The 26,578-nt window shown below is 45.1% G+C and overlaps 1 protein-coding gene across 5 annotated transcripts; it reads right to left on the reverse strand.

Annotated features, from left to right (window-relative positions):
• Positions 1–100: 100 nt before the first annotated feature.
• On the reverse strand, positions 101–25,718 carry ccdc142 (coiled-coil domain containing 142). Of its 5 annotated transcripts, none has more exons than XM_061685087.1 (17): positions 25,634–25,718; positions 25,288–25,362; positions 22,951–23,175; positions 21,965–22,179; positions 21,300–21,527; positions 19,726–20,852; positions 16,775–17,064; positions 16,169–16,255; positions 15,475–15,657; positions 14,138–14,304; positions 13,126–13,278; positions 12,764–12,878; positions 12,057–12,234; positions 11,856–11,966; positions 4,896–4,996; positions 1,608–1,776; positions 101–1,016 (listed from the first exon to the last, which is right to left on the reverse strand). In XM_061685087.1, the coding sequence occupies exons 2-17, from the start codon at positions 25,343–25,345 to the stop codon at positions 908–910; spliced, it is 3,516 nt and encodes a 1,171-aa protein (XP_061541071.1). In that variant the 5' UTR covers positions 25,346–25,362; positions 25,634–25,718; the 3' UTR covers positions 101–907. The 5 variants fall into 5 exon arrangements, with proteins under 5 accessions (XP_061541071.1, XP_061541073.1, XP_061541075.1 ...); XM_061685089.1 differs by lacking the exon at positions 25,634–25,718 and having other exon boundaries at positions 22,951–22,996; positions 23,141–23,175; positions 25,288–25,373; XM_061685091.1 differs by lacking the exon at positions 25,634–25,718 and having other exon boundaries at positions 23,141–23,175; positions 25,288–25,379.
• Between the last annotated feature and the right edge of the window lie 860 nt (positions 25,719–26,578).

Below are 26,578 nucleotides of genomic sequence, written 5' to 3' on the forward strand. Positions count from 1 at the left end.
TGTTGTTACGATTTCCCTCAGTGATACCATATAAATGTTTAATCATCACCATTAGACAACAAATTGGAGAAGAATTGAAATCAGAAGACAAGGATAATAGTTTGTTCAAATATTGTTTAAGTTACTGTAGAAGAAGGGTTTGGGAGCAGAAAAATGCAAATCTCAACATTATTGTTTATTATGATGACAATTTAGAATTTGGGTCCAGATTTGAGCAAAAATCACAGAAGTTGACCACCATGATTGGGCCTTGAGTTTGACACCTATGTTTTGGAGGAAACATCCAAAGGTCCCCATTAATTCAATATTCAGAAAAGTCAGACTCTATTCTTTCTATTCCAAATCCTGGTACTTGTGAAAATGTGCTGTTTTGTCATGCATTATCCTGATCTCCTAAGTTCTGGATCTGATCCAGCTGTGAATCCATGTACCTAAAACAATGTTCCTCTCTGGCCATAAATGTGTCTTTTGGATGTCAAAACCAAATGTGTTTGGTCGAGAGCAATTTTGTTCCAATACGTCTGGAGGAAAACAATTTTACATTCCCAGACAATCTAATTTACTGTAGGCCCTCGACACAAAGGCAATGCTGATTGGGCAGCATGCAACACACAATTTTAATAATTGGATTACTAGAAATTTGATGAGTTTTTTTATTGGATTTTCTTGAGTGGACCTGAACAAAATACGAGAAAGAAAATTGATGGGTGGGTGGATTTCACAACACAGAGCGACTGGTTTCAAATATGTATTCATGGCTCAGAGAAACCCAACTTGTGTGATGACTCGATCAACTCATTATTTCAAAATAACTTTCAAAACAGTGCTATTGCTGATCAAATAGAGTGTCCCATTCAATGAGTCGGTTCTCTTTGTGAAACCAGAGAATGAGTTCAATGTTTGTTGATTAGGGTTCAGACTTGGAAAGACACCGCAGTCCCGGGAACCTCCAGCGGCGAGAACTGGTACGGATCCTCAAGTCCAACCAGTCCTGTTGAGAAGCACCCAGAGCTAAACTGGACGTCCAAAAGGGAAAGCACAACATGTATTTTAGTAGCTCGAAACACCGGTACTATGAGAAAATGCAAATCTGCAAGTCATTGACACCCACCATAAAATGTTTGTAATTATCTGCAGATGGCACAAGATAGAGACAAAGCACTTTTTTCTCGTCGACCCTTAAGGCGCAGGAAATCGTTGATAAATAAGCAATAATTGAGAATTTTGGTTGGATCTAGTTATATTGTACATCTGTGACCAGGAAGTACGCGTGTCCCAGTCTCTGCCTATATTGCGCCACAGCATCAGTAAACAACAGTGGCTAATTCTGGAACTAACAGACTTTGTCAATGATCGTTTAAGTGACAACTGGAAACTATTTTTCGACACATGTTCTGTCCAGACGGTCCGTTACTTCTGATATCCATTCAATCAGGGTCTGTTAAATTGAGGTTCCACTGTATTCAAATCGCTTCAATGCATAATATGGAAGTTTGGCATCATAAGAGAAAGCCTTGTCTGTCTGGACATTGGGGACCACCTTGGTAAAAATGTTATATTTTTCAAACGATAAAACATTCAACATGTTAATAACATTGAAAGTGTACCTTGGCGCAAGGTAGGGCTCTCCTGGGATAAACGGGTCTACTGAAGGGATGTCAGTGCTTCCAACAGAAGGATTAGACTGAGTCATGTAGTCCCCTTCCATACCCCTCAGGTTGGTTATACTGCTCCCCACCGCTGCATGTAAGCTGTCTCCGCTGCTCTTAGTGGGACCTGGAAATATGTACACACACACACACACACTGGTTCATCCCATTAATATCTGGTAGTGCAAACTACCAGATATTATTTAAACTACGTCAAATATTCCAGCGTTTTGTATGCAGTACAGTATATTGCGAAACTCTGGAAATTACAGACACCAATCCTCAAGATACAGTATGCCCCTTCATCATTGAGCCTCAAAATCAAAACCTTGACAAAAGCCAAAAGAATTCAATGTGATTTGTTCGAATAATACCGCATGTGGCCAAAGAAACGATGACTGAATAAAAAAGAAAGTGCTATTCTAGTAAATAGGCTACCACACGTTCAGGGCTTGTCTACCTTTCAGGTCAGGGTGCAAAGATTTTATGGGTTCGGTTCAAATTCGTATTTGCATTGTTAAAGTTGCGTAATGGTCCAGCACACCCACGACCCTAGTGGGGATAAGCAGTACAGAAAATGGATGGATGGATGTTTTGTGATACATACACATTTCCAGCAAGTTGTCAACCTGAACATTCGTGATTCTGAGACGTCCTGGGTGCAGTTACTCTTTCCACCGCAAGGACTACCCGAATTGATCTAATGCTTGTCATTTAATAACGTGCTACGCTTGCATTCAATGGGTGAGGACGTTGGGGAATTAGAGCAGGATGAGGATTTCAACACAAATTTGCCGACTGGAAGTAGACTTGTCGTCAAACCCTACGTTTAAGCCCATCAGGAGGTCGGAGCCTGACTTTGATGATGGCTCGTGACTACTTAACAGCCACAAAAGTCTGACGTTGAAAGGTGGTCACGACTGAGTCGATGCGACGGAGGACACTGGAAAAGGGGGCGCAATATCACGTGGAGTACATTTGAAATACAGACTGCCAGAGCAGGATCTCATCCCCACCCTGGAGAGGGTACTTCCAGCCTTTTTCGACTGAGGACCAGGGTATCAGATTTGGAGGTGCTGAAATTCATTCCAACCAAACCGCTCCAGTGAGACTTGATGAAGCCAACAGAAGCACCTCAGCAAAAAGCAGAGATGCAATACTGAGGCCACCAAACCGGACTCCCTCCACGCCTCGGCTGTGCCTAGAAATTCTGTCCATAAAAGTTATGAACAGAATCGGTGACAAAGGGCAGCCTTGGCGGAGTCCAACCCTCACCGGAAACGAGTCCGACTTACTGCCGGATATGCGGACCAAACTCTGACTCCGGTCGTATAGGGACCGAACAGCCCGTATCAGGGGGTTCGGTACCCCATACTCCCGAAGCATCCCCCACAGGACTCCCCGAGGGACACGGTCGAACGCCTTCTTCAAGTCTACAAAACACACGTAGACCGGTTGGGCGAACTCCCAGGCACCCTTGAGGACCCTGTCGAGGGTGTAGAGCTGGTCCACAGTTCCACGGCCAGAACGAAAACCACACTGCTCCTCCTGAATCAGTGATTCGACTTCCCGACGGACCCTCCTCTACAGCACCCATGAATAGACCTTACCAGGGAGGCTGAGGAGTGTGATTGATTCCCTTGTAGTTGGAACACACCCTCCGGTCCCCCTTCTTAAAAAGGAAGACCACCACCCCAGTCTGCTAATCCAGAGGCACTGTCCCCGATGTCCACACGATGTTGCAGAGGCGTGTCAACCAGGACAGCCCCACAACATCCAGAGCCTTTAGGAACTCCGGGCGAATCTCATCCACCCCCGGGGCCTTGCCACCGAGGAGCTTTTTAACCACCTCGCCGACCTTAACCCCAGAGATCAGAGACCCCGCCTCAGAGATCCCAGACTCTGCTTTCTCATGGGAAGGCGTGTCGCTACAATTGAGGAGCTCTTCAAAGTATTCTCCCCACTGACTCACAACATCCCGAGTTGAGGTCAGCAGCGCGCCATCTCCACTATACACCGTGTTGATGGCGCACTGCTTCCCTCTCCTGAGACGCCATATATTGGACCAGAAATTCCTCGAAGCCGTCCGGAAGTCGTTCTCCATGGCCTCATCGAACTCCTCTCACACCCGAGTTTTTGCTTCAGCGACCACCAAAGCTGCATTCCGCTTGGCCAGCTGGTACCCATTAGCTGCCTCAGGAGTCCCAGTCAGAGATCAGTTGACAGCTCCACCCCTCTCTTCACCAGAGTGTCCAAGACATGCGGCCGCAAGTCCGATGTCACGACCACGGCCTAGGGTGTCCTAGTGCAAATATGGACACCCTTATTTTTGAAAATGGTGTTTGTTATGAACAATACGTGATGAGCACAGAAGTCAAATAACAACTCCGCTCGGGTTCTGATCAGGGTCACCTTCCAGGTCTCACAGTCATTACTCACGTGAGCATTGAAGTCCCCCAGCAGAACGATTGAGTCCCCAGCTGGAGCGCTCTCCAGCACTCCCTCCAAGGACTCCAAAAAGGGTGGGTACTCTGAACTGCTGTTTGGTGCATAGGCACAAACTACAGTCAGGACCCTCTCCTCCACCTTTCTAGGCAGTCACAGATGTGCATCTTCCCGCCGATTGACTTTCACAGATCAACTAGTCATGTATCCCTTGGAAAGCTAAAGAAGCTCTTGCCACTGCCCGCATCATTAGTACAACCAGCTGCCACACAATAAAACTTTGTGAAATAGCAAAACACACGGCAATAAACCAAACAATAACGTGTGTGCGTGTGTTAACGACCAGAGAGGTTGGTTGCTGTCACATCACAGCCGAAAATTGCTGATGATAGCTGAAGACGGGAAGGAGCTAGATTCAAAATGCAGACGACACATCCTGAGTTATATTAACACTTAAACTGCTATATACGTAACTAATCACCTCAAAATGGCAGTTATGGTTTGTAAAGGGGTTCTGGAGCTACCAAGAGGAATGTTTAAATCTTTGCACCTTAAACCTCAAGATATTCAATGCACTGTAAAACAGTACTCTTATTCACCCACTGATTCCACAGCACACGAAAGAGGAACTGGAGGTTCAATATCTTGCTCAAGGACACGTTGGTCACTGGAGGACTGGGGATTGGACCTGCAACCACTGGGTTGTGAAACGGCCGAGTCTAGCCGCCCCACCCAGTTTGTGTTATCAAAGCATGTATGATCTCACGTCCTCATCAATTGACTTCACAGTACACAACTCACAGCAGCGTGTGAAAGGCTCCCATGCTCTCCTTTGCAGATACGGTCTGACTTGCGGCTGCTGAAGCAAGCATAATACTGCAGAGTCCACCTGTTGAAATACTCTGGAAAAAGACAAGGGAAATAACCACGCTGCTCATCAAAACTGTTACAGAAACAATATCAGTCAAGTTTCATATTATATTATGATTTACCGCATATATGTGGCGTTTATATATCTGTTACTTCAAGTGAGACAAGGAATAAGCCTTGGAGCAGACGTCAAGAATTTTTTTCTGGCTCCCAGAATCAATTTAAAATCAGCGTGACATTGACCCCCACAACGGCATCAGCCAGACGTCCACGTAATTCCATGAGCATATATATATATATATATATATATATATATATATATATATATATATATATATATATATAACACTGATATTTAATTAATATGTATACATTATGGCGGCACGGTGGGTGACTGGTTAGAGCGTCAGCCTCACAGTTGTGAGGACCTGGGTTCAATCCCCGGCCCCGCCTGTGTGGAGTTTGCATGTTCTCCCCGTGCCTGCGTTTTCTCCGGGCACTCCGGTTTCCTCCCACATCCCAAAAACACGCATGGTAGGTGAAATGACAAGTCTAAATTGCCCGTAGGTGTGAATGTGAGTGTGAATGGTTGTTTGTTTGTATGTATGTGCCCTGCGATTGGCTGGCAACCAGTTCAGGGTGTACCCCGCCTCCTGCCCGATGACAGCTGGGATAGGCTCCAGCACGCCCGCGACCCTAGTGAGGAGAAGCGGCTCAGAAAATGGATGGATGGATGTGTACATTATATACCGCATTTATAAATTTCATATTTGAAAATCCATAATTAATCAAAACTGTAGCGAATATCCAACCTCCACATGAACAAAAATACAACTATTCCTTTGGACAAGACCCTCATGTCACTGGATATCTGTGTCAAGTCACATTGACATTTTCGGTCTTTCCCCCTCGTAAAACCTAAGAAGGCCAAGGACACTGTAGAGACACGCAGTATGACCTAGAAGGTCTGCAAGTCTCCTCATGACTCCCACAACGCGACTGGGGGAACAAATTAATTGCTGACTCTTGAACAATGGAACATGGTCACTTACTCCTCATTAGTGGAACATGATCACCCCCCCAATGGTGACACTGCCACTTGGACTCCACGTGATGGTGTACCATGTGGTGGGAATGGACAATAAAATGACATTGAAGAAATCCCACGTTTGCACCAAACAAAAACAAACCATGAATATTCTAAATGTATACCTTGTTTTCTGTGTCAATGTGTTGATTCCACAGTTCTGACTACGAGACTACTTGAGAAGAACTGTGCCTCTCGGTTTGAAGCCAAACAGTACGAAATGATGTTGTATTGAATAATAAGTAGTTGATTTGCCAGAACTAAAGTTGAAACAATCATTTTGTATGCTTGATCGCTGCGTGAGACAGTTTCAAAGTTGGCAATCGTTTATTTGAAAGCATGCTGAGTTTCAACCTCTGCTTCGGGGGTGACTCACGCATATAGAATGAAATTGAGCAGGGAAACCCGAGTCGATGGGTGTGGTCTCCTTCTCTGCCTCAGGGGTCTGACCGGTCTTCAATGCCGTAAATATGACTGATATACACGAATATAGCCCTTGAACCCCTCCCATCCCCTAAAAAGGTTACGGCACTGGACGGGCGACTCATCTCCCCTGTTACCCACCAGATGGCACCACTCACCCTTCTCATCTCAGGAAATCAGAGTGAAACCCTCCAGCTGTTTATCATTCCCTCCCCGGAGACTCCATTAGTCCTTGGTATCCTTTGGCTTAAGAAACACAACCATGCCATAGATTGGACCCACCTGTCAATCACCGGTTTGAGTCACTTCTGCCACTCCCAGTGTCTTCTTTCGGCCGTCCTGACCTCCAGCAAACCTCAGCCACCTGTTCCTCCAATCGATTCCTCCTGGGTCCCAGAAGAATAGACCTTTCCACTGTTTTCAGTTAGGATCTTGGCATTTCTTTCCCCCCCCCACCACCCCTATGACTGCGCCACTGACCTCCTGCCGGGAGCCCCTCCAGTCGCCTATTGAACCTTTCCCATCCTGAAAAGAGTGCTATGGAAAACTATATCCGTGACTCCCTTGGCTCTGGACTTATTCGGCCCTTCTTTCCCCCCCTTGGGGCTGGGTTCTTCTTTGTCGAGAAGAAGGATACTACTCTCCGCCCCTGCATTGAGTTCCGTGGTCTCAATGAGATCACTGTTAAGAACAAAGCCCCACTGCCTCTCATTGACCCCTCGTTAGAGCCCCTCTGCGACGCCCAGATCTTCATAAAGTTGGACCTGCGCAACGCATATCATCTTATCCACATTAAAGAGGGGGACGAATGGAAATCTGTGTTTAATACTCCCCTTGGACACTTCGAGGATCTGGTCATGCCCTTTGGATTAACCAACGCCCCCACAGTTTTTCAAAGATTCATCAATGACGTCCTCCATGATATGTCGTCTAAGTAGACAAAGACAAAACTGAACCGGTTTGTCTTTGTCTACTTAGACGACATCATCATCTTCTCCCGCTCACTGGAAGATCATCATCAACATGTCCGCCAAGTCCTTCAGCGCCTACAAGAGAACCGCCCGTTTGTGAAAGCAGAAAAGTTTGAATTCCACCTCCCTTCTGAGCACTTTCTGTGATACATCATTGCCAAAGGACAACTACAACCGGACCCGGCAAAAAGTCTCACCTCCACCAGCTCCCCATTCCATTGGACCGCCGCTGCATCTCAAGCATTCGAACGCCTTAAGGAACTATTCACCAGAGCCCCCCCATCTTGAGACACCCCGACCCCTCCCTCCAGTTCGTTGTCGAGGTTGACGCCTCAGATACGGGAGCTGGGGCCGTCCACTCCCAGTGGGATCCCGAAACCCAGAAACTACATCCCTGTGCCTTCTTCTCCCGTCGCCTGTCACCATCCGAACGCAATTACAATGTAGGAAATCGGGAGCTGCTGACCATCGTTTGGGCTTTGGGGGAATTAAGGCACTGGCTGGAGGGTACCGGAACTCGTCACATATAGACAGACCACAAGGACCTTGCCCATCTCCACTCTGCTAGGCACCTTAACCCCAGGCAGGCTCGTAGGGCCTTATCCCTCAGCTGATTCAACTTGAGTCTTTCCTTCCGCCCTGGGTCTCATAACAGCTAGTCTGACGCCCTCTCTTGCCTCTATTCACCCCCCTCCAGCTCTGTTGAACCGGATCCCATCCTTCCCTCCTCCTACTTCGTGGTTAACAAGGCTCAAAGATCCCAACTTGACGCCAAGACCGGACCTCCAGACCGACTCTTCCCATCCAATTCAGCCCGCTCTGAAGTGGGCTCATAACTCCCAGCTCAACTGTCATCCCAGAATCACCCGAACCATCCAATTCATCCCACAACACTTCTGGTGGCCTATCCTGGCTACAGACACCCGTGAGTTCGTGAGTCTGTGCCCGAAGAAAAACTTTGCATCTGTTACCCATAACGATACGCCCCTGATCCCACATTGCTTTGGACTTTGTCACCGGCCTACCCCACTCTGAAGGTAACTGTCATTCTTACCGTAATAGAAAGTTTTTCCAAGTGTGTCCACTACGTACGCCTTCCTAAGTTACCCTCTGCCTTCAAGACCGCTAACCTTCTAGTCCTTCACGTGTTCAAACTTCACAGTATCCCCATAGACTTTGTCTTCGCTGCATTGCCGCATGCAATCCCCCCTCCTGGAGCACCTTTCTCCCGTGGGTCGAAAATGCCCTCAACTCCCTCACCAGCTCCGCCACAGGTATGTTTCCCTTCATGGCATGCTATGGTTTCCAACCCCCACTGTTTAAGGAACCGGAGCATCAGGTGGCGGTGAGGGAGCACCTGAGGCTGATCCAAACTATTTGGAAAGACGCCAGGGCAACACTCAATTGGTCGGCCGAAAGAAACAAGCGGTTGGCGGATCTTCATTGCTCTCCTACACTGGAATACAAGGTGTGTCAGATGGTGTGGCTCTCCTCCCGTGACCTCCCTCTTCAAACCAAATCACGTAAGCTCACGCCACGTTTCACTGGACCTTTTCCTTGTACAGTAGAAGCTTCCCCAATCTCTCAAGCTCCATCCCACATTTCATGTATCGCTGCTCAAGCCCGTCTCCACCAGGACTCTTCGGGGATGCGGCGCCAGGGTATTCTCGCTCCCACGCGGTACAATGGCCTACGCGGTACAATGGCCTCCTCAACATTAAGATTGATTTGCTGACTCCCGTGCTTGAACGTACTCCTTGTTGTTCCTCCTCCTTCAGTGCCCTTCAGTGTTTCCTGCCACGACGCTCACTCCGGCCGCTTTGCCAAGTTCTCTCACCTGCTCACACCCCACCCCTGCTCCGAATGACCACAATCATGCCTTGGAATTCCTGACGTCGCGCTTATCCCAAATAAACCATTCCCAACTGCTTCTTCTGCCTCCATCTGCTTTTGGGTCCAGTCCAAAAAACGTTTGATACAAAACATGACAGCTGAGCTCATTCACTTATAGTCATCACTGGATAATAATAATAATAATAGTAAACACTCCTACACCCATAATGGTGTTTTTAGGGTGATGTGCAGTGCCATTTCTCCTCCAAACGTGGTGTGCATTATGGCATCCAAAGAGTTCCATTTTGCTCTCATCCGACCAGACTATATTCTCCCAGTATTTAACTGGCTTGTCCAAATGTTGTTCAGCAAACATTAAATGAGCTTTGACATGCTTTTTTTTCCAGCAATGGGGTCTTGCGTGATGAGCGTGCATACAGGCCATGGCAGCGGAGTGCATTACTCACTGTTTTTTAACAGTACCTGCTAATTCCAGGTCTTTTTGAAACTCTCCACAGGTGGTCCTTGGCTCTTGGAAAACTCTTCTAATTATTCTATGCACTCCTCTGTCAGAAATCTTGCGAGGAGCACCTGATTGAGGGAAATCTATGGTGGTGTGATTGGCTTTCCACTTACGTATTATGGCCCCAAACGTGCTGTTTGGAAATATATGCAGTGAGAAAAATGGTGATGTGTTAAATACTTATTTCAGCTGCTGTATGATACTAATGAGGACACGGGAAACAATTCTGTATGCATTTACTGTATCTCTCTTCTGAATGTGACGAACGAATGCATGTTGCAACCGATTACACTTGGGAGGAGGGGGGAGAAACAGCATTATTGAAGGGATAAACTTCAGGTGTGTACAACAGCGCATTTTGCTTAAACTAATGCATTCAAATATAGAAGTACTCATGCATATGTGGCGGCACGGTGAACAACTGGTTAGCACATCTGGCTCACAGTTCTGAGGAATGGGGTTCAAATCCGGCCTCGCCTGTGTGGAGTTTCCATGTTCTCCCCGTGTCTGTGTATGGTTTCTCCGGGTACTTCAGTTTCCTCCCACATTCCCAAAACATGCATGGTAGGTGGACTGAAGACTCTAAATTGCCCATAGGTGTGCATGCGAGTGTGAATGATTGTTTGTCTATGTGTGCCCTGCGATTGGCTGGAGATCAGCTCAGGGCGTATCCTGCCTCTCGCCCAGAGTCAGCTGAGGTAAGTGCCGGCACGTCTGAGACAATAATGAGGAGAAACTTCATGTCCGGCTGGACTATTGCTCAATACTACAGTGAATTTAAACAGGTAGACTTTATACAAATGACTCCATATTCAGCTACCAGCCCGTAGAAATTCCTTTCCAGAACTATTTGTCCAAATTTGTCTGAATTTCCACATTTTCAAAATTTTGTCAAGAACATTACCGCGTGACAGTCATAATAATAATCATTAATAAATTATGGCTTCAATATGTCATTTTAATGTTTCTATTACATCAACCTTGTAATGGTGGATACAGTTGGAGCCTGAATCAAAGTACCAGTATATGAGACTTCAACGTTCCATCAAAAATATCGGTGTCTATGGATTAATTCACTTTTGACTATTCTGTCTACAACCCTGGTAGTAAAAAAAAAAAAAAAAAAAAAAAAAAGTCTATTAAAGCAGATCTCAAACGTCAAAATTCAAACGCGCACGTTACATGCAAGAAGAAGAAATGTAATTACGTCTTCTCTTGCATGCTATTTGTACTACATATTTATATTTCCTATATCCACAATTGCTGCTGAAACGATGCAAATGTCCCCATTGTGGGACTAATAAAATGTTATCTTATATTACAAATATTTGTTCATCATAATAATATACTTTTAACCTGCCTATGTTCAGAAGTGACGTGTGCAGTGACGTACTAATTCATTAAAAAGCGGTTCCAGTCGACCAACGTGACAAGTGTGTTGTTTTACCAAATCAACACGATAGCTTAGCAATTAGCATGGCTTTGACATCGTCTTCGCCTAGCCACTCCACGTCCTCCCCTTCGTGACACTTGTAAGAAGCGTGGTAAGAAGAGTAGCTTATTTGCTACTATGGCGGTGATGATCAGTGAATTACAATGCGTTGAAACCGGACACAAAGAGAACTTTCGCCTCCGCGGGTTGTCAGGCGGGCAATAAACTTGCGTGCACCAAGCAAACTGTTTAATGTGTACGCGCTTGCAATGTCAGACATATTTTCCCAATATCCGGAACAATCAGTGTTACAGTCGTAACGAGTCAACGTACAGCGCTTTCCGTAACAAAATGTGGACGTTCTGGAACATTTGGCAGCTCTGCATATATCTTTGCGCTCTGCTGAGCACAGTTTTTGTAGAGAGGGGGGAAAAAAAAGAAATGTGTGCTGGTTTTCACGTTAGGTGTATGTTATCCTGTATTTTTTTAACATCGCAATATATATCGCAGGGTTAACGAAAATCCCAATGTTATTTTTTTCCCCAATATGCACGCAGCCCAACTTCATATCATTACAGACTGAGTTGGTTAAGATGTAAGATACACCAGGGCATGACGACACCTGAGGCTGAGGAGACGCTGAAGGAGTTCCTCTGGTAGGCCATATCTGTCAGAGCAGATAAATTCTCTGACCGAATCAAAGTCCTGCTTCAGTTGGAGCGCTCCCTGCACGCTGAGGAGGAAGCACAAGAGACAATAGATATTCTATAAGTTATCTATCTATTATATTAATGTTACTCACTTCTTTGTTGCAGGAATATACCTGAATTTTATCCGTTGTTTCAGGATGTGCTCCATCCACGCCTCCATGAAAGCAGTCAGGGTTAAACTAAGAGCCTGGATGCGGATCTCATCAGACAGTAATGCCACACCATCCAAAACCTGACCAATCACATTCTGTGCAGCGAGTGACGCATACTCGCTGGGACTGATAGGAATGCCTGAAAAAACAGTTGATCAAAAATAAACGCATTACAACCAGCAAAAGCTCATTTGGAGAGATCAATATTGGATGAAATGGAATTGATGGAAATTACAACCGCCAAAGTGGTCTTGAAAAAGGCACCAAGACCGACTCGGAATCATGACGTATCCTCCCAGTAATGAAGGTTTTAAATGTATGCAAATGTGCTGTATAACAGCAAAGGTTTTTATTTCATATACGTGGCTGCTCTCGAATGATATAAACTATTTTGACTGAGGGGGAACAGACGAAAAAAATAGATATTGTGCCAGACAGCCAATCGAAAAGGTCTGAGGCATGATGCCATGACAGTACTTGACAATGAGAGCAATTCAAATTTGATCAAAACAAACATTGCACTTTTGAATTTTCTGGATCGCATCACCTGTGGGTTTAATTGGAGAAAATTATATTCTGTAGTATGAACATTGTGTCAAATCCTATGAACATGTTTCTGAACAAAGAGGACGGTTGTATCAATTTGCAGTCATACTGAAGTACAGCACCTGGCCTGGGGTTGAGTCTCCAGTGTGCAGCAGAGGGCATGGTCTGCTCGAAAAGAGCCGCAGACATCCTTTTGCAGTCATCAGAAAAGGTTTTTAGCACCAGAGAAGAAAAAGCCTGATCAAAAGAAATCAATCAATCAATCAATCAATCAATCAATCAATAACAGACATCAATGTCTACATTGTGCGGTTTGCTTATCGCCATCCATTTACACTAGAAAAATCTCACGACACACCACCAAACAAAAATGTCTCAAAAAGTAGGACTACTGGAAGAATAAGGCTTGTTAAGGATGCCATTCATTTCATGTTCCGAAGAAGAAACGCTTTGCATGGAAACTCCAGAGGATCAAGCATGTCACCTGGAGCTCAGAGGAAGCTGCATCAACCTTTTGGAGCTGCTGCTTCAGTACAAGTGGATGATGGCTATGAGGAGTGCAAAGACAATTACTGTACGAGTTCATCAGCAAAGATTTCGTCCGCTGCACCATTTTGTCCGACGACTCGCTCAGCACCTGTAGAGAATCAAGAATTGCCTTCTTATTCTAAGTCAGGATTGAAATCTCATCGCCATTTCACGATATGCACATACAGGCTGAATAAGGACAGCAGCGAGAGAGACACACGCCTTAATGACCCAATCAGGTACCGCGGTTGACCCCTTCACAGGTGTCAAATGCTAGGCCTGCGGCAAATCCAGGCCGCCGGCCGCAACACATTTTGTGGCCCAATAAAGAAGATAAAGTGTGTCTACTTCGTGTTTCTTGCCAAATGGATTTGCTCTTTTTTTATTTTGACATCAGTTCTGGACAAAAAGTTCAACATTTTCGTCAATTTCTACAGGTATTGCAAGCATTTTTGACCCCTCCTCCCACCAAATCCCTTCTTAACATACATTGAACAACAGTATTACGATTGGGTCGTCGGACATTTCCGTGACTCAGGACTTCAGACTAAATATGCTGTTAATAATATATATTATGTACATTATAATAATACAGATATGGCAATCATGTATAGGTAATGACGAGGTGATTATACATTTGCAGTATGTGACTTTCAGTCAGAGTGCCCCTCTGAGGGAAGCTGTAATTACAATGTGGCCCGTGAGGAGAAGGAATTTGTCACCTCATCTTCATGCTTTCAGTACAACGAGGCCTTTTGGAAAACGACCGTGCAGAACTCTAATTGCACCCCATCTTTTGGACGAACAACAATGCAGAAAGAGTCAGGTCCTCTCATCCAACATCAGTGAACCGGGCCCTCGCAATTTTTTCTCTGGAGCACTGTTTTCACAGGACTTCCCGTTAAAGTATTGTATATTGTTCTACAGTGTTGTATCGGGGTTTTTTTTTTTTTCGTTTAACGGCTTACTTTGAGGTCTCCTTGTGTGATGAGTAAGAACTTGTTGAGGCTCCACGAGGAGAGGAACTGGCAGGACTTGGACATGACCCAGACTGTAGACAATTGCACTGTAGCTAACGTCAAGCTAAGAGTCCATCTGTGAAAAGCGGTCCGAGATGGGAAAAGGCTCAAAGAACCTGAAACAGAAAAGGTACTAAAAACTGTGCTGCCATCGATGGAATTCAACAAGCCAGAGTGATTGATTTTTGTTTTGCAGAGTAACATCATCAAAGTTCTTAAAGGTCAGAAAATACAAATTTACCAATTCTCTTGCAATTATATAACTGTGACAAATGGGATTTGTTTTCCTATACTAAAGTTCTTTACAAGGTGACGAACTCAGACTGGCTCTTCTGTTGGATGTACCAAACCTTATTGTATTCCTGCAATTACAGTAATCCCTCAGTGTATCACGGTTCATTTATTGCAGATTTGTTTTTAAATTGATCAGATTCAATATAGTAATCTTTGGGGAAAAAAAAGAAACTTTGCTGATTAATTTCATCCTACATTTGGTTGCTCGAGGAGGCAGTGAACATGACTCGATGCCACTGTTGAACACACGAGCCGCAGTAGAGAGACGCATTCAATACATTCATAAATACCAAACTCGCCTGACGAATAGCGAGCTCATGGACACACTCAGAACAATTGCAAATATAGAGCGACGTTTAGCTTGATTTTCTACAACTACAACACTGTAGTTATAAACATCACCACAAAGAATTCTGGAAAGCAGCAGGATCTGCTGGCCCGACTTCCCATAATGCTTTTGGCTGACTATATCGCCTAAACAATAGCACGTCGACAACACGTTTGCATGGATTGATATTCAAGGTCACTAAAGCAAGGCACATCCTCCTGTACTCGTGGAACATGTGAGGACGGTGACCCCCAAGTGGACAAAATAAGTGTTATTTATTGACATTGAACTGCATATATGAAACTTTTACCGATCGCTGAGCAATCCGGCCTTCCAGTGTGGTGTTTGCATGGTTAAGCGAGAGAATCCATTGAGAATGGATGGATAAATAATACAATAATTGGTCGATATTTCACAGATTGCATCTATTGCGGGGGTTTTCGGGACCGTAACCCCTGCGATATGAAAAAGAAAACTGACAAGAGTCCATGCTTTGGTTCACACTTCTGTTGAAGTTGCTTGTTCGGTTGAAACGTTTGAAGTGTTCCCTGGCGAAGATTTAAGAAATCTGACCTGAAGTCATTTCAATGAAACCAACCAATACAACAAATCCTTCAGCAACGGTAACAGGCTGCCACACTGGTATTAACAGCATTATGTTTACCTGGTGCTTTGCAGTGAGACAGAGAGGACAGTAGAGGAGGAGTCAGCTGTAGCAAGTACTCTGCGGTCACAGACATCATCACACCGTCGTCTTGATTTGATGACGGCGCCATCGACCTGCTGTGTGGGTTTCGCTCCGTCAGACACTTGTCTTTCAAAGCTGCACCCAGACCTCTGCAGACCACTGACAAAAGAGTGGAGACCGAGGACTGCGTGAGGTGATGGTACAATATACAGTTTTTATCCCCCAAACTATTCTTGAGGTATGCAACGCGCCTTTCCTTTTCGACTTGCACCTCACGTTCCTGATTTCCTCGATGTATTGTTGCAATCAACAGCGCCTACTGTTGGGCTTTTGAGATAATCCACTTCGACCAGAGAATCTTTGAAAAAAAGCTGTTCCTCAATCAAAAAGAAGGATCATTACCCTCAACATGATTGTGAACGAGGACAACCACAGACAGGGCCCTCCTTTCACCAATATTCAAGGATGCACCTGAGGATCTTCAGCAAGTATGATTGATTTACCACCCATAGTCAAGTAAAAAGTGACAGTCAAACATAGCCCCGTCCAGGGCTTTGCTCTAACCTCATAACATGGGATAAAATGGTGGAAAGTATACATTCCCTCTGTTTGAATTGCTAATGAAAGTTAAGGTTGCATGAGTGTTTGTTCATTTGTATTAGACACTAACCATAGTCCCACTGAGCATGTGCTGCACTGACTAACATACTGAGACTGAACTCCTCCAGCATGGCTTTGCACTCCCTCGGAAGTCGATCTGCAATCAACAAAATGTCACTTAGACACAACAACAAAATCGGCTTCTGAATGTAAAATCATTCTTGGTTTATGAGGAAGAAACATTGAACAAAATAAAATTTTTCTAGCGACTTTCATCATTCTTTACAGTATTAGACAGGTGTACAAAGATCCATTTGTTGACCTATTCGAATACTCGGCGTACGGACGTACTTGTCTCAATCCATTCTTCTTGGACATAATAAATCAGAAATGCAGAGTCTCTCTGGATTTAATTCAAATATTTTAAAGAGTAAATTACAACACATACTCCTTTTTAAGCATGCTTTAATGGCTACGTGTCTACAATCAACACAACACAACTGGGCAACTTTTGACTCTCAACACTCACGCGATATGAATTCAAAATGACACACAACAGCTAGTTTGAACAGTTTTTAGTTTGGACCGTTCTCTCCAAAGTCACATCATCTGACACATTTCAGAATGTCTGTCGCAGTGCACTATGCTACGTGCGGCACAGAAGTTATCGTTTCACCTGTCTCCGAGGCCTGGTTGATTATCTGAAGGACTTGGAACCTCCTGTGGTTGTCGAGGAGGTTGACGCTCCCTGTACTTCTGGCTCTGTGTGGCACACGCATCTGCAGCCAGAGGGCTTTGCTGCAGTGAGCCCACAGCAGCGTACGGTACTGTCCCAACAGATCATCGAACAGCGACGACCGGCCGAGGTCCAGCCACTGAACAGACCGAGGCCGCTGAACGCATTCATCCTCAGCTTTTTGAACATCTCCTACAGCCTCACCGGGACCTTGCTGACCAGCACCTGAGCTTTATATAAAAAAAAAAAAAGGCACAGACAGAAAACCACTGTCACGCAATAGTTCAACAGTATGTTGTGGTGTGTGAGGGCAATTGGCATATTTGATCTTGTGCCACTTTACATATGTTTGAATGAAAAGAGTCACGGCGCGCATGAATGAAAACATCTCCCAAATGGAGGGCAGACAAGCTGTACACTACGACACTTACACTACAGAAAAGTCCTATTTCACTGACTTTTTCCTCCGTCATGGGAATCTTTACATTTTATTTTCAATAAAAAATATGAAAACAAACAGTATCATCGTTTGGGGGGGGTATTAGTTTAAGCTAGTGGTGTCCAGAGTTTTTCTTCCAAGAACAGCGTACAGAAAACTCTAAGGATGCAAGGGCCACATTTATGTTCTTAAATGTATTAAATACTCTCAAACCAAACCACTAGTGTAGTGTTGGTAAAAGATATGCAAAGAAATTATATATCCATCCATTTTCTACACCGCTTATCCTCACTAGGGTCACGGGTATGCTGGAGCCTATCCCGGCCAATCGCAGGGCACATACAAACAAACTCACATTCACACCTACGGGCAATTTAGAGTCTTCGATTAACCTTCCGTGCATGTTTTTGGGGTGTGGGAGGAAACCGGAGTGCCCGGAGAAAAGCCACACAGGCACGGGGCCGGGGATTGAACCCCGCTCCTCAGAACTGTGAGGCCGACGCTCTAACCGGTCGGCCACCGTGCCGCCTTTATTTCATTTTTTTTTTTTTTTTAAATACGACTGATGACTGAACCACCACCACCATTAATTTCTTTACGGTTATGTTTTGTTTCATGATAATGCTTTTCTGAAATGCTTGACAGTTCAATTTGAATCCCATGAAAATAAAATTAAATGGGTTTCGTTTGGTCCTTCATGTTTTCTTTAAATAATTGTACCCATCTTGCGAAATTCTGCTTGGGTAATCAAACATGAGCACAACTGTGTGTTTTCTCATTGACTAAATAAAAGAAAGTATTGCGTGTTCAAATAAAATGCTTAACTTCAGGGTAATTATTTGAAACAACCAACAAAATACAAATAATACGTAATACGTTTTGATCATATGGGTAAAAGCAAAATCACGCACTGTAAAAATGCATTCTACATAGGTCGAAGGATTTTTTGGGGCCGTGCGTATGATACATGAAAAATGACAATCCTCACATTGAATATTTAAATACATCCTTTTAGAAATCGCCAGCTTATGCTATAAATCCATGGAAAAGTCTACTGACGGGCTAGCTAATATTAGCATTAGATCACAGGTGGGATTTACCGTCAATATTCATATTTCTATATTTTCATTGCGACCCAGTGTACAAAGTGGTCAAAATGAATAGCGGCGTACGACTCGGGCCAAGTCAATCGTGAATGTCACTTCATGCAGCGGGCGGGCCGCTACAAAACGGACGACGGGCCGCAAACGGCCGCCACGCCGTCATTCGGGCATCGCTGGTTTGAGCGCTCTCTTGGTTTAGTCTTGTGATTTAGATGACGACCGGACCACATGACCAATTTATGCAAACATTTCAGAACTTCCAATGGGTTCGCATACTTCTTCCTCCGGCTGTTGATTAATTTAGCAACCTAAGACAAATCGTGACGCCTGATTTTGCATCTTAAACTACCACGTTCGAAGGGCACGTGCAAATAGCACAGCTGCCCACAACCACGATGAGGAGGCGGAGCCACAATGACAGGTGATGTGGAGGTTGGATCGTTCCCATCCATCCATTTTCTGTCCCGCTTTATCCTCACAAGGGTCGCGTGCGTGCTGGAGCCTGTTCCACAAAAATGATCTACTCAGCAATGCAATTTTGGAACTTCTGAGTGATCCAAGGGCTGACTTGGAGCCAGTTACAAGGAGTCATACCATATCACCTATGACAAAAACACTTTTAATTCTGCATTTCCTAGCACCTTGTTCATTCCAGCGCAGTGGCAACTGGTACTGGCCTATCCCAGAAGAATTTTTTGGGGTGTGCTGTTCAAGTTGGACTGATACATCCACACGGAGCTTGTTAAATCAAACAAAACATGGATTTTATGCGATTGTTGGCTTCCCCCAAATTATCGCATTTCTGTAACTCAGTTTGTTTGCCTCCTCCAGTAACACTTCCAGTCCTTTTGTGAAAACTTGAATGGCTTTCTACAACATTTAGGAGTGCTTTTTTTTTTTTAACAGTGCAGTGGTGAGGTCAGTGGTGATGTTTGACATAAGGATGTGGCTCACAACACCACTTTCATTTCATCCCAAAGCTGTTTGCTGAAGTCAAGGTTCGCGCTACGTGGGGGCCAGTCAAGCACTTCCATACCAAAAGCATTCTAATCATGCCTGCATTGCTCTTACTTTGAACACTGGGGATGGAAAAGAAAATAACCTTGCCCAAACTGTTGCTGGAACAAAAACTAAGATGTCTAGCCCAATGGACCGATCCATAATAAAGGTGTGTGTCTCACTACACATATAACTGATTTTTCGCCCCCATGGGAACCTGATAGAAAAAAACCGCATACAAAATTCAAAGGCCTCAAAGAGAGTTATTCTGATTCTCTCATCAGAAAGTAATAACATTTGAAAAGCATGATGATGGTGGATGGAACAATTAGCTGAGATTGACTGCTAACCTGGTGGTTATGTCCAGTTCAATAATCTGCTGGCAAGTACCCTCCGTATCGCAGTCCCTGACCCTGCGGTTTGAATCAGCCTTCCCATTTGGCGGTAGCGGGTCTATTGTTACAGAGGGCGGAAACATTTGTGTCGTCGGGGTCAATGGATGCGATACCGGTGGAGCTAGCAGGTCATTGGAGGCAACAAGCACATGCAAAAGTAGCTCAACTTTGGACTGGTCCTGTTGGAAAAAGCCTGACAGCGAGATGGTTGGGAAGGTGGCGGGTGGACTTGACTTCTGCAAATGCTGACAGTTTCTCAAAGGGCTGTTGTGGTCTCGAGCTGTCCGTACAGGAGCAGCGCTGTAAGTACGTGTTTGGCACTGAAAGGATAAGTTCCCCCTATTGGTATCGTGGATTGGGGAAAATGTTGCCTTTTCTAAAGTCGGGTGACGCTGACCATTTTCCTTGCTAGTGTTTTTCAAGTTAAGTTCAGGAGAGTGGCCGGTGTGAGAAGAGGAGGGGAACATAAAGAACTGATCCCGTAGCTGCTCCCAGGTTAAGGTCGAGGGGAATCTGGACCGCAAACTGGTAGGAATCCCCTGCTCGGTATGGAATTCGGATTTACACACACACCGCTGGCCGGTCCACGAATGGAGCCGATTAGCTGCCGAGTTTGCATGATGCGCTGCCAAACCATTCAGCAGGTCTTTCACTGAGACAACAACAGGATGGTGTCTCTGACTGTTTGTCAGTGTGGTAAAACAAATCTGTTTGAATATTTTAGTCCACGGATGGGTGTTGTTGTGCTGTACTCTCTGCTCCTCCAACACCTTGTTGTACAGGTCTGTACAAGCTACAATATCTGCCATGACTTCCCTTGGCATGTGGTCCAAATCAGACTGTCCCATGGCAAACAGAACAGCATGCACGTAACGTTCCGTTAAAACCAGACCCTGCAGGCCGAGCAACTTAAGAGTTTGTCTCATTTCTTCCAGCAACTTGTTCTGCCAGCCCAGAGCACGCCTGAGGTGGTGGTCGGACTGGACCTTTGCAGACAGACAAGACCAGTGATTGAGATGAATGCGGAACTCCTGGCACAGGGAGACAAGCTGGACCTTGGCTGAGGAGCAGAGGTGTGGGCTCTGCGGTGGACAGAAAAAAAGGAAAAGACAAATTCAGAATCTACCACCTCCAATATTCAAGTAAGCTTTTATATCTTGACAGCTTCATTACAATTATGCTCAGTTTTGATTGACGCTGATAAGACAATCGATTTCAACAATGTCTATTATTGTGGTTGGAAAATGTGTGCCCAATATTTTCCATTCTTGTGTAACTACAGGAAGTAAACAAAGTATGAGCAACAGCTCTCAGTATGGTATCGGACAGTTGCATTCCTATAAACTATAAAAGCAACCCATTGTTCAATAAATAGCGGTACGCGTTCTTTGGACACCATTTGTAAAAGCAGAACTTTTGACGCAGTTACAGAAATGCCCATAGAGTAATAACATGCAGCCAAGTATAGCCAGAGAACAAAACTGTGACAACCTAACAAGAACATTGCTCATTGCACATTCGGGACCTACTCGGCTGGATAGGAGGTGTGACTTCCTCAAGTGATCGTCAAGCAGGTGGGCCACTTTGGAGATGTACGCGGTCGTTGAGTGAACCCTCCTGGTGTACTCGTGGATGAAGAGCAGCAGTGACCTCTGCTCCACGAGTCTCCACAGAGACTGGTAGTGCTTATTCAAGAAGGGGGAAGCGGGCACAACGAGAAGACCGTCACCTGGCACAGTCCTGCCCTTGGCGCAGACCTTGACCAGGATCAGAGGCGAAAGCGAGGATTTTGACCATGTGGAAAAACAAGCTCTCGCCCCAACTTTAATTCCACATCCGTTTCATTAGTTTGACGTCTGTATTTATGAACATCTTTCACTTAAGGGTTTTATTTCATCACTATCCAGAAGAGCAGCCCCACAATAATGTGTTAAATTAGGAAAACATAGCAAGTCATCGGACGCCATTTATGGGTCGCAACCCCAACGGGTGCCTCGGACACCGATTTCGATCATCTGAAGCACGCTTGCGTTCATTTGTGCTTTGGGATCGGGATTGGCCGAGGCAGCAAGCAGATCAGGAAAAGAAAGTCTTTCCGTTAACGTTTGAAGAAAGGAAACCAAACGACGTCAAGGAGTGCGGTCCCGACCTTCGCACACACCAAATGACCGTGTGTCGGACTCCGGCAGCTCACCTCGGGAGAACCCCTTTGTGCCCCACCAACATGTTGCCACTGCACTGACACACGCCGAATAGGCGCCGACGGTCCGGACGCCAGGTCGCAGGCTCCGACAAAGTTTCTCTCTTCTTCCCCGTCATCATCTCGACTGTGACCGGGTAACAGCCGCTTCATACGGGGATTCAAGGTGTTTCTGAGTAAGCGAGAGATAGTCCTTTGTGACCAAGGACCTGAAAGCGCAAATAAGGAGGCGGAGAGGGAAAGAGGATTGTTCACAACTCAACACAAATAGCGCTTTTAAAAACACCAATAGGCTCAAACTAATCTACGTCAACAATTGCACTTCGAGGTTCTTCTTGCCATTTTTTTGTTCATCGGGGAAATGGCCTCTTCCCAGGAACCGTGTTTCAAAGGCCCGCCAAAGAGGCCCAAAAAAATGTCTGGGAAATTTGACACACTCGAGAGAAGTGTTTTTCAAAATCCTGCCAAAATTTGCAGCGGAGACGTCCAACTTGCCATCGGTGTGTGTCCCCACGACAGGAAACACAAAACAATTCAGAGATGATGTACTTTTCGGGTTGTAGACCTAGCTCGATGGCTAACTGCGCGATGTAGTCGTGGCGGAAATGGCTACGCTACGATGGCCGAGTAACTGGCCATTCTGGCAAATAGCCACAGTCGGTGCTCGCTCGTTACATAGCGGGGGGGCCGACTCACGGCGTTCCTTGGCGACGTAAGCGCGACCCCGTTTTAGCTCCGCCCCAAAAACTTGGCAAGCCGAGATGGCTGTCGCGCAATCATTCGGTACTACATTGCTGTCAGTCTTTGCACGTGTTCACCACTCACCTTCAAACCATATTTCATGTTCTCAGAAATGAAACACGACAATGACTTCGGGGGGGACTTTCAAGTGAGTCACTCCCAAAAAAGAAAATGAAAATGAAGAAATTGGACTCATGGTTCCTCTTAGCGAGTGTATGGAGCATACGTCCACACTGTACCGTTAGTGTTCAGATCTTCTTCTCCTGCACTGGATATGCACGTCTTCTGTAACATAGGGGAATTCAAAACGAGCGTCTCGTAGTACGTTGAGGTGTGTAACCCGACTGCTGACAACGAGGTATTGCACGCGAGACAGATATTCTGAAATGTCTTCTCTCTTTCGTTCTTTTTCAACAAAAGCCAACCAACCTTCTCCTCTTCTGGAGCGCATGATCCGGATTTTTCTGAAAATGAGAACAAAAGCAAACTGAAAACAAATCTTAAACAGGGTCCCCCCTATTTTACCAAAATAACCTTTTCGACTATTTAGAGGAGTGGCGGGCGTTTGTCTGCCGAGAGGCCTGGAATCATCATCACGTGCGCCCCCAAAATTCGATCCCGTATTAACAGCATCGTTACTGGTCAGTAGTGGAGGTTAGCGATTGTCTGTTTTTAGCCGGTTAAATTACAGCTTCGGATCTAACGAGCCCCGGATCGTCTCCGTGTGCAAAGAACTCAAGTTGATAACCCCCGTGCGTAGTAAAGTAAGGAAAAGTCCAAATCCGCCACACCTTTACGCCGGTGCACCTCTGGATTGTATGGCAACAATAGCGCGCGATGCATCGAAGTCGTATGTAACAGAAACGGACGGACTGGGACGGAACCGGGCCGGATGCGCCGGTGACCGCCGACGTACCCTCCGTGCCTGTGACGCCGCAGACGGGAGAGGAATCCTCCGAACGTGTGGCGCGCAGCGAACGCTTGTCCTTTCCTAGGTTTTAAAATCAGAAATTGAGTCATGAAACATGTCACGCTCTTTGATATGCCGGCACGCTTCTATTTGAATTCAAAAAAAGATCGCTTCCAAACTCGATACATTTATGCATGAACCTTTATGTCATTGGGATGAGTTGCGAGTTCTGAAAAATACACGGTATTTACCTCGGGGGTAATCCGAGTCAGCCCCCCGGGAGAGCGGCGTCACCCACGAACGGCATCGGCGGCCGTTCGCTCCTTTGTCTCTCGTCGTCCGCACCAGACGTGGGCGTGCCGGACGGGACGTGGGCGCGGACAGGGAGGGGTCGGCTACTCCTACGTGCGCGCTCAATTCCAAGTTGATCGGGACGCACGAAGGAAAGGCGCTCGGATTGGCGAGTACGCGCACTTTCATACATCTGGATATTTTGTACGTACGACATTTTCTGGATTTCGACGTACGCCATGTTTCAGTAGGAAATCCACGCAAGTCTCCGCACCCGAGGCCCCTGGGGTCCTTACGGAGCGAGTGATCCCAGTAAACTCTGATCGCAATCTCGGTAGTTCCTTTTAATAATCCTTTTTTCGTTCATATTGCACCGATGCCGCACGTTATGTTTGCAATAAGTGTCATTTGGTGTTCAATGGTTAGCATTAGACTTTTTGTTTTGGCCATCGATGGTACTTTGACCTCGCTGTAGTGCTATCACAAAAAAGCACAGCCATCGAATAAGCAAAAAAAAAAACAAACAAACAAACTGAGCTGAAGTCCAACGACATTTGTTGACATTTGACGTGATGATTATGTCCAATCTGTTTGACGATTGAGGTATATTTTTCCACAACATTTTGGTTGAAAATCTGACCTTTGCGTTTGGGAGTTTTCCTGTCGAACCCATTTGCGTTACCGTAGGCTCCTGAGGTGCTACTGTTTGTGACCTACTGTACATTATTTGTAATTGTGAAAATTATAAAACGCCTTCAAGTTCAAATAAGACCGCAAAAAGGTAGGAAGCGAAATGTGCATAAAAACGATGAATTTACTTCTCTTTTTGAAACGCAACAATTGTGTGTTAGCACATACAATATAGGCTAGAGCGCAGGTGTCAAACCGGTGGCCGGGGGGCCAGATCCGGCGCGCAACGTCATTTAAAGTGGCCCGCGAAAGCAAATCATGTGTGTCGACTTCACGTTTCTTGTGAAAATACCAAAATTGGTGTCTTTGCTTGTATAATGTTGAGATATTGCAAGCATTTTATGTTGCCAATCACCTTTTTGAAATAAATGTAATAATAGTCGATCTTTTTGTTGTATTGGCTTCTGATCTTGAAACTGGCTATCCATCAATTTGTTGGGTATATGTCATTATATGAGACAATATTTGATACGGGTTCACAGTCATCACGGCCCTCCGAGGGAAGCCGTAACTGCAACGTGGCCCGTGACAAAAATGGGTTTGACACCCTTGGACGAGGAGATCCCAGTTTACAGAATGCAAACAAGTCTATCGAGGGAAAGTCAGAATTACCGTAGATGTATCACAATTATAAAACGATGAAATGAGCACAGTATGTGCGTGCGTGAGTGAGTGTCAAGATCACCTGCTAGACCAGGCTTTCCAGCAGGGTCTTTCAGTATACAGAGTTTGTCTTCATCCATTGCAGTCTCAACTGTGTCTGAAAAGGAAGCACATCGATTGTGTTTTTCACGCAGTTTGATGATTGAAAAAAAGGAAAAGGTAAACGGTAAAACTACACGCAGGGCTTCAAACTTCAGTGGCCTTGATGAAAGCGAGTTCACGCAGCATGACAATTAGCAATGCATCCACCCAATTTCCGACGTTGAAAAGCAGGAACAATCCTTGTGAAAGATGTGATGTGATTCGATCGATGCTACAACGCATCCAACATCTGACATGAACAATGCGTATTGGACTCCCAACCTTACATCTTCCCGAATCGGCACCAGAAACTGCTTCCTTAGTTCCAAGTGTGGTACAACCTTGTGAGTCGCAGGACGCAGTGTTGGGCCCGCAAACATGTCTTCGTGGTGAAGTGAGCTAACGCCACAAGCAGATGACGCTCGTCGGACAGCGGAGAAACTCGCGGTACATTTCGAGAAAGCCACAAATGTCATCTTTTTATCTGTGCTAGTGAAACAAACCGCAATATTCCTTCAATAGCGTGTCGAACGATAGTCAAGCATTGTAAAATGTCCATCCATGTATTTGTTCATCCTCGCGGGTGTTAAAAATAGTTGTTTTGCTCGCGAGACTAACTCAGATCAATAGCCAATCCAAACAGGCGTTTGCTTCTCGGTTGTCATAGAAAGCACGAAGGCTTCCGTAGTTTCTTCTTCTTCTTCTCTTCTTCTTTCTTCTTCTTCTTCTCTTCGTCTTTCTTCTCTTCTTCTTCTTCTTCTTTTCTTCTTCTTGTTTTTCTTTCTTCTTCTTTTCTTCTTCTTCTTTTCTTCTTCTCTTCTTCTTTCTTCTTCTCTTCGTCTTTCTTCTTCTTCTTCTTCTCTTCTTCTTCTTTTCTTCTTCTTTCTTCTTCTCTTCTTCTTTCTTCTTCTTTTCTTCTTCTTTTCTTCTTCTCTTCTTCTTTCTTCTTCTTCTCTTCGTCTTTCTTCTCTTCTTCTTCTTTCTTCTTCTTTTCTTCTTCTTGTTTTTCTTTCTTCTCTTCTTCTTTCTTCTTATTCTCTTCGTCTTTCTTCTCTTCTTCTTTCTTCTTCTTTTCTTCTTCTTGTTTTTCTTTCTTCTTCTTTTCTTCTTCTTGTTTTTCTTTCTTCTTCTTTTCTTCTTCTTCTTTTCTTCTTCTCTTCTTCTTTCTTCTTCTTCTCTTCGTCTTTCTTCTTTCTTCTTCTTTTCTTCTTCTTCTTTTTCTTTCTTCTTCT

This window comes from Phycodurus eques, chromosome 9, assembly GCF_024500275.1.
Source record: "Phycodurus eques isolate BA_2022a chromosome 9, UOR_Pequ_1.1, whole genome shotgun sequence".
Taxonomy (NCBI): Eukaryota; Metazoa; Chordata; class Actinopteri; order Syngnathiformes; family Syngnathidae; genus Phycodurus; species Phycodurus eques.

Coding starts and splice junctions, on each gene's coding strand:
- ccdc142 (XM_061685087.1), bottom strand. CDS start 25,345: ATGGATGAAGACAAACTCTGTATACTGAAAGACCCTGCTGGAAAGCCT. Junction 20,853..21,299: donor CACACCTCCTATCCAGCCGA/GTAGGTCCCGAA, acceptor TGTCCACCGCAG/AGCCCACACCTCTGCTCCTC. Junction 11,967..12,056: donor AAACAACGGATAAAATTCAG/GTATATTCCTGC, acceptor CTTCCTCCTCAG/CGTGCAGGGAGCGCTCCAAC.